The sequence below is a fragment of the Phyllostomus hastatus genome, unplaced genomic scaffold (genome assembly GCF_019186645.2).
Source record: "Phyllostomus hastatus isolate PE091 unplaced genomic scaffold, TTU_PhHast_1.1 phas_contig_524, whole genome shotgun sequence".
Taxonomy (NCBI): domain Eukaryota; kingdom Metazoa; phylum Chordata; class Mammalia; order Chiroptera; family Phyllostomidae; genus Phyllostomus; species Phyllostomus hastatus.
In genome coordinates, this window is record NW_025333900.1 from 671,525 (window position 1) to 684,927 (window position 13,403).

Sequence of the window (13,403 nt, forward strand, 5' to 3'; positions counted from 1 at the left end):
TCTTGGAACATCTTGGAAAAGCACAGTATAATATCAAAACTGGGATATTAACATTGATGCAATCCACCAAACTTTTTCAAATTTCACCAGTATTGTACACTCGTACTCATTTGTGTGTATGTATTTAGTTGTATACAGTTTATCACCTTTATATGTATCCACCATCACAGTCAAAATACAGAAAAGTTATATTGCCACAGAAATCCCTAGTGTTACCCTTTTATAACCACACCTCCTTCCTTTCTCAAGAGAGATTTTTGTTTGTTTTGTTTTTAAATGCCTAGTCATTTTTAGTCTTGACTTAAAACAATTTTTTAAAAAAATTCTATACATATATTTTAAAATTTTTATTTAATTTTTTAAGTGTGGTAAAAATATCCAACATAAAATTTGTCATCTCATCCATTTTTAAGATTGCAATTCAATAATGTTACTTCCATTCATACTGCTGTGCAGTGGCTCTCCACATCTTTTTCATCGTGCGAAACTAAAGCAACACCTCCCCTTTTCCATCTTTCTCAGTGCCCTGGCAACCACCATTCTATTTTCTGTTTCTGTGAATTTGACTACTTTAAATACTTCATATAAGTGGAATCAAACAGTATTTGTCCTTGTGGTTGGCTCATTTTATTTAACCTAAAGTCCTCAAGGTTCATCCATGTTGTAGCATGTGACAGGATTGCTTCCTTTTTAAAGCTAAATGATATTCCATTGTATGTGTATACCATATTTTGTTTATTGATTCATTATCTGTGTATACTTGGGTTACTTCCACCTCTTGGCTATTGTGAATAATATTGGTATGAACATACATGTACAAATTATCTCTTCATAATCCTGCTATCAAAATTTTTGTATATATACCTGGAAGGGGAATTGCTGCATCATATGTAGTTCTAGTTTTATTCTTTTGAGGAAACACCACACGATTTTCAATAGTGGCTGTATCATTTTACATTCTTATTAGCAGAGTATCATTGTACTTTAATGACATTTGAATAAATAAGATTTAATTAATCAATTTTTGTTTTATTTTCTGATTTTATTCACTTTTACACTCGATAGAGTGAATACTAGCGCAAATAGCAGATGAAATATTTTGCATTAGAGAATGTTTGTATACCAAGGATGAGTCTCAAGGTGATGTGTAAACACTTGAGAGTCAGCTCTTTAAATTGTAGATAATAGCAACCTTACTGAACTAGTTTAAACAAAAAGAGGGATTTTATACAAGGAAACTGGGACTGAATCTAAGGATGGTAATGTGGCAGGGCCTTAGAAATCACTAAAATGGGACTTGATTGTCTCTTATCTTTGATGGATCTATTTTTCTTTCATTGTGTATCACATGGTGATGAAATGGCAGTTTACAAATCCTGCGCCCTTCAGTTTCAGCCTTCCAAAGATTGAGGTGCTCAGTTGGTCCCAACACAGAACTCCTAGGGGAAGGGGATGACTGGCGGGGCTGGGGCCAATTGCCTGCTCTGATACACCTGACCACAAACATGGCCAGGAGAATGGAGCCAAAGCAAGGACCCAGCATATCTATGGAGCTAGGTGGGTTGACTGGGAGGCCACCAGTTGTCAGAAAGAAAGGGAGTGAATGCAAGAGAGACCTAATGAAAGCTGTACTCATGAACTCTTTATAAACTAAACTTCAATGAATAGTAATTGAAGATATATTGAAGAATAATGGAACTTGAAAAGTTTTGGGTAAGGACTATTAAAATGACCTGAGGCAAAGACTTCTTAATAAAATTTTAAAATTATGACTGTTTAGTAGTATATAAAAAGTTGAGAGCCAAGAGAGAAATTAACTGAAATTCTTAAAATTATAAGCGATAAATTAATTGACTAATGTCTGGAATGATGTAAATTAAGAGATGGATTTTTAAATGTCTTAACACTGTTATTTAGTATAGAAAATAGAAAATTACATATCAAAGAGCAATAAATTAACTTATATAATTTACTTTGAAGATTTGTAAGTATATTATGGATATATATATGGGCATAGGGGTATATGAGTAATATATGGGTATACCCATATACTTAATATATATAGATATATTATGGGTATATGATGAGTATATACATATATATAATGGGTATATGAGTATATTTGTAAGTATAGTATCAGACAAATTGATGTATTATGGCTACATGAGGGAGACATTTAGAGGAAATTAATGTGTAGCCTTAATCTTTGAAGTCATGGAGGAAATTACTTTCCCATCAAGCATTAGCAATGATAATAATCATTAAAATTTATGTAGTACTACTATGTGTCAGGCACTGTACTAGGCATTTTTTTTATCTGTTATCTCATTTAACCTTTTCTAAACCATGGGTGCTCACAGTTTGTTAAATTGAGTTTTCTAAGATGTTTTCCAGGAGAATTATTAACACTGTGCTTTTCCTTTCAGAGATGTGGTATTGGATCTTTCTCTGGGCTCTCTTCTCCTCTCTGTTTGTCCATGGTGCTGCAGGAGTGTTGATGTTTGTGATGCTGCAGAGGCATAGGCAGGGGAGAGTAATCTCTGTCATTGCAGTCAGCATTGGATTTCTGGCTTCTGTAACTGGAGCAATGATTACTAGTAAGTTGATTTTGTTTTGTTTAAGGACAGAATTTTATATGCATTTATGGTTTTGGTAATGTTATTCTTATTGTAACTGTAACATGTCATCTTTTCAGCACTAATCACACTTCACCTAGAAGGTAAAGATCAGCTTATTTATTCATTGAAATGGTTTGTGTACTTCTATGTGAAGACTCATGTTTTGTGGGAAATGCAAAAACTTGTAAGAGTTGACGGGGGGCAAAGCATTTCATGGGAAAAATTATCTTATAATGTGTGTGGTTTCTGCCTAAAGGAGCTCACTATCTCATAAGGGAGAAAGATAGTCACACAAATATGATGGTGATAACTGTCCTTAAAAAGAGTGAAAATACAGCCCCTTGGTCATTGATGTCATCTGCCTATAACTACAAAATGAAATTGCACTTCCTTCTTATATACCAATTTATGACACAAATCTCCCCAGGCCTACTAGAAATTCATCACTTTAGATGCCTTCTAGCTATTTGCAAGGTTTCTCCTGTGCTGCCTCGTGTATTTCGTGCCAGGCCTCAGGTTCATTCCCTCTGGCCCTCTCCTCTTCACACTGTCTTTAGGCTCCAACTCTAGCCTTAAGTTCAAAGAATATTTCTGGTTTCTGCTGTGCTAGTGGAGCTAAAACTTCTCCACCCACCTTGAGACTGGAGGGTGCCACAACTGCTTCCTTAAGCAGTCCTGCCGGAAACTGGCTACTTGTCCATGCTGCTGCTGATTCTGTCAGTGCTGCTGAGTAACAGAGACTTATGTTGGCCTTTGCTCCTGGCCTGCTTCCAAATGTCTGGGGCAGCCCCACTGCCACCACTGGGTCTGTTTTCAGACTCAAAAAGGACTTTTTACTTTCTAGTTGGCTTCTAGCCCCAGAGATCAGAGGAGGTCCTTTTCTTCTATAGCTCTAAGGCCTCTCCTTCTGTGTTCCACACTCACAGTTTCCCAGAGGGGTTGGCATGACTTGTCTTGAGAGGAAAGCCCTGTTCCCATGTCTCTGGGTATGTCTGTGGTACTAATAAGACAATCATAAAATGGTTGTGGGAAGTAGCTGGTTGTTTCCCTTCTTCATTTACGATTGTGTGTGTGTGTGTGTTATCTGGTATTAGGTTTTTGTTGTTGTTGCTGCATTCATCCTGTGGCTTTATCATATGGTTCCCAATCCATTTTGCCATAGATACGTTTAAAACAACTGTCCAGGTTTAGCTGAAGCATAGCATATGCATAGTGACATAGTAGGAGATTCCGCTGGAAAGATAGAATGGAGCCAAATCCTAGAGGATCTTGGAAAGCCAGCTGGAAAGTGCTGTAGGCTGTGGAAAACAAATAGATATTTTTGCATAGGGTTGGCAAGGGGCAAAGCAGTTCAATGGGAAAATGTGTTTTATAGCTGAATATAGAATATATGTGAGGAACCAAGAGAAAACTCTGGAAGAGCAGGGACCTTATCTATTTTCATTGCTGCTACATCCCCACAATAAAACACTATTTGGAATATAAGAGATACTCAAAAAATACTGGTTGGATGGATGGATGTAGTGAGGGAGGAAGAGCAGAGGAAAGGAAGAAAGAAAGGATAGAGAAGAGGGGAAGCAAAAGGGGAAGAAGAGGAATTAAGAGGCAATAACTATAATTTAACCATGAGGCTGGGATTTGAACTAGAGTGGTGGCAGTGGATTGGAAAAGGACTTAATTTTAGGACTATGGCCAAGGGGGGGAAATCCAAATTAGTGATTACTTATTTACTTTGGTGGAGTGCAGAGAGACATGAAGGGGACTGCCAGTGGTTTTGATGGGGACCGCTGTGGTGGTCATAGGACAGTGGACCAGGGAGGGAAGAAGGGAAGTAGCATGTGTATTTATTGGTACAATTTTTAAAACATTTTAAGGAAATGTCATTCTACTTCCATTTATTTCAGCGATAAATGTACATATGCTACCTACTTTCAATTCAGTCAAGAATAAAATCAGCCAATGATTTTAGAAACTGTAGTGTTATAGTTTAAAATTCTTGAAAATACAAGTCTGACACAATTTCAAGTAAATAGTATGTATCCAGGTTAGTAATAAAACATTTAAATTTATTCTGGCTAATTTCTGACCTGCAAACACTTAAATTAAGAAAACTAACTAATGTAAATATTTAACTAAATTTTCTTAATGTAATTTGTGAGTGTCAGAGCACTCATAGCTTTTTATTCAGTGCAGCAAATGATTCTCGTATATCTTTGGTGAATAAGATAGAATATCGATATATGTCTATTATACTGGGTCCAGCACAAATGATGTCCCCTTTTTATTACAAAATCATAAGCACATAATTCTGTAACATAACAATATCACACTCAAGCATACCATATGATATTTTAGGTGAAATGTTCAAATTAAAACTATAATTATTACACACATATTGTTTCCCTACCAACCACACTCAAGCAGGTGTCACTTCTGCTAGACTTTGTATTTAGCTATTTCTTAGATTTTATTGCCAAAATAGAGTGATTTTCCCATTTTCGTTAGTATAGATAATTAGTACCACCAATAGGAGAAACTGGGTTTCTCTGCAGTGCCCTCATGACATTTTACAAGGTGGGGCAAAGGTAGGTTTGCAGTTTGTATGGAAATAATACAGTAATTAATAAATAATGACACAAGAATAAACTCTGTTTCACATAATCACAACTGTGAAGCTACTTTTGCCCCACCCTGTATATCTAATTTTGACGAGGCATAAAGTGACACCTTGCTGGTTTAATTTGCATTTCTCTGATTACTGAATTAATTAGAACATCTCTTTCTATACTTATTATATATTTGGATTTCCTTTTATGCAAATTGCTTCTTTAAAGTATGTGCCTACTTTTCTTTTGGGGTTCTGTTTCCTTCTTATGAAATTACAGGTGTTCTTAAATGTTGGAGATGTTGTTCTCTTATTGGCATTGGACTCTGCAAAAACTTCCAGTCTTTTACCTGTCACCTTTATCCATGATGTTATTTATTGGGCAGAAATCCTTAATTTCTTCACAGTCAGCTAAAAGATTTTTTGCCTTTTGGTTTGTAATTTAGAGTTTTATTTAATAATTTTCCCCCACAATAAGGTCAAAAGATTTTTGATATATTTTCTTCCATTAATTTTATAGTTTTGCCTTTTATATTAAAGTCTTTACTTCACTGAGAGCATGGATCAGCAAGTATTTTCTTGAAGGGCCAAATAGTAGATATTTTAAATTTTGCAGGCCAGATGGTCTCTGTCATAACTATTCAAGTTCGCCATTTAGTATGAAACTTGTCATAGACATAAGTAAATGAGTAGGCATGGCTTTTTCAAATAAAACTTTATATACAAAAACTGATGTCTGGTATTCAGGTCCTAATTTCCCCCCTGGTCCAGAGTCTAACTTTGTATTTGGTATTAGATAGAATTCCAGGTGCCTTTTTTTTTCTCCCATAGAGGAAGTAAATTTTTACCATACCGGCTACTAAAATATACATTTCTTCATTGATTTGTGGCACCACCTTTTTGTGTATTATGTTCTCAAGGTACATATATGTCTTTGAACTCTGTTCTAGTTTGTTGATCTTTTTATCTGTTCTTGCAGCAAGGCCACATTTTTTCATCCTCATGGTTTTGTAATACAGGCAGATCTCATTTTATTACACTTTACTTTATTGCACTCCACAGATGTTGCATTATTTTACCAATTGTAGGTAAAGCCTCCCCCAGCAAAAAGATCATGACTTGCTTTATTGCAGTATTTGCTCTATTGGACTAGACTGGAACCAAACCCACAATATCTCTGAGGTATGCCTGTATTTCTTTCTTTTTTAATCCTCACCCAAGGATATGTTTATTGATTTTAGAGAGTCTGGAAGGAAGAGAGACAGAGAGAGAAACATTGACTGGTTGCTTCCCCCCACACCCTTCCCTCCTTAACACAACTTGACCAGGGATTGAACCTGCAACCCAGCCAGGTATGGGCTCTGACTGGGAATAGAACCTGCAGCCCTTTGATGCAAAGGATGATGCTGCAACCGAGCCACCCGGCGAGGGCATGCCTGTATTTTTTAGTATCTGATAGGGCTAGTTCCCCCTCATTTCTCAAAGGTAACATAGCTGTTCATGGATTTCGATTCTGTCAGGTAAATTTTTAAAAATGTCTATTGAGTTTCTCAAAAAGTATAACATTGATTTTTATTGAGATTTAATTCAATTTAGAGGTTAATATGAGAAGAATGGCATATTTAATTCATCCACCTAAGAACATGAAATATATCCCTCTTCAGATCAAATTGTGTGTTTTGTTGGAGTTTAAAAATGTTTTTCTCCAAAGGAGGGTTGCATATTTTGATTAAGTTATTTCCTAAACTCATTGTGTTGTGGTTGCTGTGCATAGACTGTATCTCTTTTGATTATATTGTTTAGTTTTATCCGTGTAGAGAGATGCAGTTAAGTTTTGTATGTTGAGTTTATAAAAGATTAGAAAGCAGAAACACTGGTTCTTTGCAAAGTTAATAAGATGCATAGATTGCTAATTAAAAATGAAGACAGAAAAGTAAAATATAAAGCAAAATAGAAGAAATAAGCGCATATCCAATAATAAAGATAGGATAAAGAATTATTAAAGTAGCATAGTTTTGTAACAGCTATATATTCCTAAATATAAAAAAGCAAAGTTAACATAAGAAGAAATAGGAAATATGAGTGGGACAGTAACTATTTTTAAACAATTAAAACATTGAAGACTGCTTTTCCCAAAAGAACTCCAGGGCCAAATGGGTTTACAGATGATATCTACCAAGTTTCTACCAAGAAATAGTTCCTGTTTTATCCAAATTATTGCAGAAAATGGGAAGAGTAAGAGCTGGGGGCACAGCTTATTTACAAAGGCCACAGTTATCTGGTTGCCAAACAAGATAAAGACTACACAAGAACAGAGAAGTGTAGGCTCATTTACCTCATACATGTTGTTTTAGGTGTGCAAAAATAGCTCAGTATCAGAAATGAGTATGGCTGTGTGCCAATAAAACATCATTTATGGATGCTAAAAATTGAATTTTATATAATTTTCATTTATAATGAAATAGTATTCTTCTTTTGATTTTTCCCAGCTCTTTAAAAATGTAAAAAGCATCCATAGCTTTTATGCTGTACAAAACAGGTGGTGGGCCAGATTTGACTTACAGATTATAGTTTGCCAAACCCCTGATCTAACTTCACAAACTGGTAGCAATCACCACACTACTAAAACTAAACCTGCCTTCACCTTTATATTTTTTTTCTCTGAAGAAATATGAAGGGAAATCAAATCCCTTTTCATTAGTGTACTTCCTACAGGCACTTTCCATTGCTGAATATTGACATCTTCCATCCACTGGCAACTTTTCATTTCATTTCCCCTGTCCTTACAGGTTTATCTTTTACTCACCTTCAGTTCAACTCAGCAGTATTGCTTTCTCCCCTGTATCTTCACAGCACCAGTCTTCTCTAGCTCTTAATACTTTTGGGATCTTTCTTTATTCCTAATTATCAGAAGTTCCTAACATGTGCCATTTATCTCAAGCACTCTATCCCACTTCTGTCTTGCTCATTCCCCACCCAGCTTAGCTTCATATTTCACCAGGAAAATGATGACCATAATGTTTGCAATTTTTCAGCTGACTATTGTGCAACAAAATACACTTTAAAGTGAGTGAAAAATAAAGCACAAAATATTTGTTAATACATATAAATGTAAAAGATTTATATCCAAAATTATTTTTTAAACCCTATGGATTAAATAAGAAAAAGACAATCCAATTGAAAAAGGGACAAAAGATTTGACAAGCATTCTATAAAAGTAGAAACCTTAATGAAATGCAAATTAATGACAGAAATAACACCTCTCACCCACCAGATTGACAAAAATTTAAAAATTAAGAACAATCTAACAATAGCCAGAGGGGAAGAGAGAAGGGACAGTGGGGAGAAGGGTTTTCAGGAACTACTATAAAGGCCACATGGACAAAACCAAGGGGGAGGGTGGAAGCAAGGGAGGGAAGTGGGTTTGGAGTGGGTGGGGGATAGGGATGGGGAGAAAATACAGAAAACTGTAATTGAACAACAATAAAATAATTAAAAAATAAAAAACCCAAAAGATAAGGATATAGATTAGTAACTGGAATATAAATTGGTACAACTACTTTGAGAAACAATTTGGCGTTTTCTAGTAAAGTTGAAAATGCCTCTAACATAGAACTAGGCAGTCTGCCTCTACCCACGTGATGCAGAGAAACTCTTGACTGCATATGTGTGCCAGGTGTCATGTACAAGGATGTTTACAGAAGCAGTGCTTGTCATTGTTGAGGACTGGAAACAAGTGTCATTGGTGGTAGACTGGATAAATAAGTTGTAGTATATCCATAGTTGGAGTTCTATTCAACAATGAAAATGCATAAATTATAGCTACATACAAAAACATGGATACCTCAGACATTAATATGGAGCCCAACATTCTAGGATAGAGCATCAATGTATATAAAACTTTATTTATTTAAAAAACTAAATATATTTTATTAATATAAACAGGTGGTAAAACGGAAGAAAAGCAAAGGAATGATAAAAAACAAGTTCAGAGAGGGAATGGGATACGATTGTGGATCTTCAAAGGAAATAGTAATGTTCTTTTCTTCAATTGGATGTTGGATACTTGGGAGGTTTTTAAAAATAATAATCTATGTAGATTTTTATAAATACTCTTTCATATCTGCTCAATATTTAATAGCATTGTTTTCAAAATCACTTAATAGGCACACAAATTATTACTGTTTTTAGATTAAGAATTGCACTGGAACAGTGTTTTCTGACTAGTGCTTCTCAGTTGTGAAATGTTAGGATGCAATGGGAACTTTCTTAAACCTTCTTCTTCTGGAGGGATGTTGTAAGTCAAAATTTGGTTTCTAACTGATTATCCACTGGGAGGTAAATGGAAATTGGTTTTATCTTCTGCGTAACACTATTAAATGTTTTCCTTGATTGTGAAAATTCTGCAGTTTTACAGTGGTTTTTCCTCTTGTTTTAGATTCTTGTTCTCTCATCCTTATAGGCTCTATATTTTTGTCCTCTGTTCCTTGAAAGAAAAGCGGGATGTTTAGTAGTTGTGTGTGTTTGTTTTTCCTCAAAAAGCAGAGCTTTCCAAAGTGAAATCCATTTTCTCCTCACCAGAATAGTTAATACTAAATAAAGGAATCAGCTTATTTGGAAAAGAAGATGACAGCGAGGAAGAAATGTTTTCTGTACTCACTCTTCTGCTCCTTGAGGCCCTTCTCTTATTCCCATCTCACATTGCACAGGGTGCTTTTCCATGGCTCCTGACCTCCAGTTAAATTCCACGCCTGCGTGGAAGATGTCCCACAACTGATTTCGTGGGCCCTCCGTCTTAAGGCAAAAGTATTTAAGTCCCAATCCTGAAACTTCAAAGGAATAAAAATAATAAATATAAACACGTCTTTTAATCACATAAAAAACATTCGACTTTTAACACAATTTTTCTTTTTCCACAAACATTTGCTGATTACAGTATACTTATTCCCCACTATTTTAAATCAAGAGTTTAGTGAACTTTGTTACTGTATACAAGTATTTTTGTTTGGAAAATAGGATTGAAAGATATTCTGGCCTTTTAAAATGACAGTTTCTTACAATTGTAGGTAAGTTTAGGCAAGTTGGTGTGGAAATTAAGTTAAAGTTTTAAAATTTTAATTACATAAGTAATGCATTGGTTCACCCCTTTTATTCATGGATCATATGTTCCAAGACCCTCAGTGGATGCCTAAAACTGAGGATAGTACCAAACCTAAAATATACTATGTTTTTTTCTGTACATACAAACCTTTTTACTTAAAGAAAGCACATTATATCTTCTCTTCGGTGTTTTCAAATTGCAGCATCACTACCCTTGTGTTTTGGGGCCATTATTAAATAATATAAGGGTTACTCAGATACAGGCATCATGATACCACAGCCGTGGGTCTGACCATCTAGAATGCTACTCGGACTCGCGCCTGATTCCCGTCCAAGGTGGGATGGTGTAAGATCTCATCAGAAGGGCATGCAGTAGAACACCTATGAATTGTTTGTTTCTGGAGTTTTCAACTTAATATTTTCACACCACAGATGGCTGCAGGTAACTGAAATCACAGAAACTGAAGCTGTAGATGAAGGATTTATCTATATATTGTACATAACTCTTTTCTTTATATTAAATTTAAACCATGGGTAAGGCAGGGGTCTCTTTTGACTAGCACTCCTGAACCAGTGCTCTTCTCAGACGTAACCCTATTTCCAGTTTGGTTATATGTCCTCAGACTTTTGTTTCTACATTGTATTCATACACACATACATATATGTGTATTTACATGCATTACATGTGTATGCATGTACTAGTAGAGAATATATGTTTTATGTTTTATCTATTGTATAATGATTTTTTTGTCAGTTCATGTACATCTGTATATTTTTTGATGGATATTGGGATTTTTGCTTTTTTGTTTCTTCTGCTATTACAGAAAATGCTGCATCAGTTGTTATATGTGTGTGCATGTGTAGTGTGTGTGTGTTCTGGATACCGATCATCAGTTTGTTACATATATAGCAAGTATTGTTTTAGTCTCTCTCTTAATCTAAATCTGGTTATGGTTTATGCTATTTTTTTATGTGTGGTCTTAAACTGACCTCTTAGGATCATAAACATAGTTTCTTATAAAATTTACATTTGTAGTTTTGTTTTTAACATTTATTTCTTTAATCTATCTGAAACTTATTCTTGGGAATGGTATGAAGTAGGGACCTAAATTTACTTCTTCCCAGTTGTTCTAACACTGCTTATTGAATGGTGAATCACTGATAGGAAAAGTCTTTATCATTTACTACCACAATGACTGCTAATCAAAACTGGAGTACATGCTAGGACCAGACATTATTCTACATACTCTCTGAGAACTATCTCTAATCTTCACATCCACCTATTTCACAGTTGAGGAAGTGATGCACAAAGAGACTGGTTAAATGGCTGCCTCATATAACACAGCTGCTGGGTAGTGGAACTTGGATGTTAATCTGTGAGTCTAGCTCCAGAACCCTTGCTCTTAACCAAACATAAGCCTGCAACTTTGAAGTGACAGATTGGTTTGCTATTTCCCAGGCAGCCTGGGATAATAATTGCTTAGATTTTTTACTTCTAGGATCATTTTTGAAAACTTAGGGCTGGAAATATAGAGACGAAATTGTAGTTTTAAAAATTGAAGACAGTCATGGAAATTTAGGATAAATCCCTATAAAAACAGAATATTTTCTTGGGTTTATTTTAGCATAATATCTGATAACAGAGAAGTTATGGGATCTTTAAAATTTTTTATGAATGGCATCCAACTCTAAAATTGCAGGATGTGACCAATTATACAAGTGAAATGTCTTATATCATTGAGTAAAATATTGGTGCCATTAGGAGCTTTAATACTGAAATGATTATCAGCTACTTTATTATTTTCAGAATTTCTTGTATTCTTTTTCATTTAGTATAAATATGCAATGACAGAATAATTAGGGGATTTGTGGCCAGACTAACCTGGACTGGAATTCCAGCTTTTGTATGTGCTATACATAATTCCTTCAGCTAGCAATCGAACCTCTCTCAACTTCCTTTTTATCATCTTCAAATTAGGTAATAATACTTAGGGGTGGTATGATAACTTAAATAATGTAATATTTGTGAAGTTCCTATCAAGATATATAGTATGCAGTAAATACTCTATACATTGAATTTCCTTCTTAAAAATACACATGAAAGCCCTTTCATATTAATAATATGCTTTTAGATTAATAATTTGCTTTTCCCATATACATAAACTGGCACAAATAATGCTCCATTTTTTTACAAAATATTTTATTATAATATCATAAGGTAGTTCTATAACATAATATCATACACCATATGATATTTTAGGTGAAATGTTCAAATTAATACTGTAAATCATTACACTCTTATTATTACCCTACCAACCACACTCAGCAAGCCTTACCTCTGCTGGATCCTGTATATCTCTAATAGACAAATACAATAATTTTAATTTGGGATATTTTAAATGAACTAAAGAATTTCTTAGCTAAATGTTATAAATAGATTTCTCTGTCAAATAACTGTAAATCCAGTGTCTTCAAATAATTTACCTCTGTTCTTATTTCTACATTTGACCATTCTAGGAGATGTAGACAGTTTTTTCTAGAAAAAAAGTGTTAAGGCCCTCTCAATCTGTGAGATGGCATACTACAACTTAGATGTTTCTTCCTTTATGATTTCCAAATGCCCTTTTAAAATCAGCCACTTAGATGTCACATCATTACATATGCTATATTAATAAGGTAAAGTTTTGAGTCAGGTGGGGCCTTGTAACTGATCCCCTCAGTTTTGGAAGTACACCTTATCTAAAAACTTTTTCCTAAAACATGTCAAGTTAATCTTCCATTTTTATTAAATGTCAGCATAGTGGTCTCCAAATAACCTTACAGCCACACGCTTTATTAAAGAGCTGAATAAAAAACTCTGTGTGATGATTGTGAATTGAATTTGTCAAATATTGTTATTTTATATGACATTTAATAATTCACTTAAAGAAATAAAGTGATACTAAAATTTTATCAAATAATTTAGAAGTTACATTATTATATTGTGTAGATTTTGTATTATCATTTACAATTATCAATATATTGTGTTATATACATGTATTTATAAAGTGCTAATGAATTATGTCTAATTCGATGCCCAG

The 13,403-nt window shown here is 34.5% G+C and overlaps 1 protein-coding gene across 1 annotated transcript in view; it reads left to right on the forward strand.

Moving 5' to 3' along the window:
• Positions 1–13,403, forward strand: part of TMEM170B (transmembrane protein 170B) — a 41,342-nt gene that overhangs the window by 19,792 nt on the left and 8,147 nt on the right. Inside the window, exon 2 of the mRNA XM_045847095.1 lies at positions 2,427–2,597. Coding sequence (XP_045703051.1) covers positions 2,427–2,597 — 171 coding nt within the window. The remainder of the gene's footprint in view (positions 1–2,426; positions 2,598–13,403) is intronic.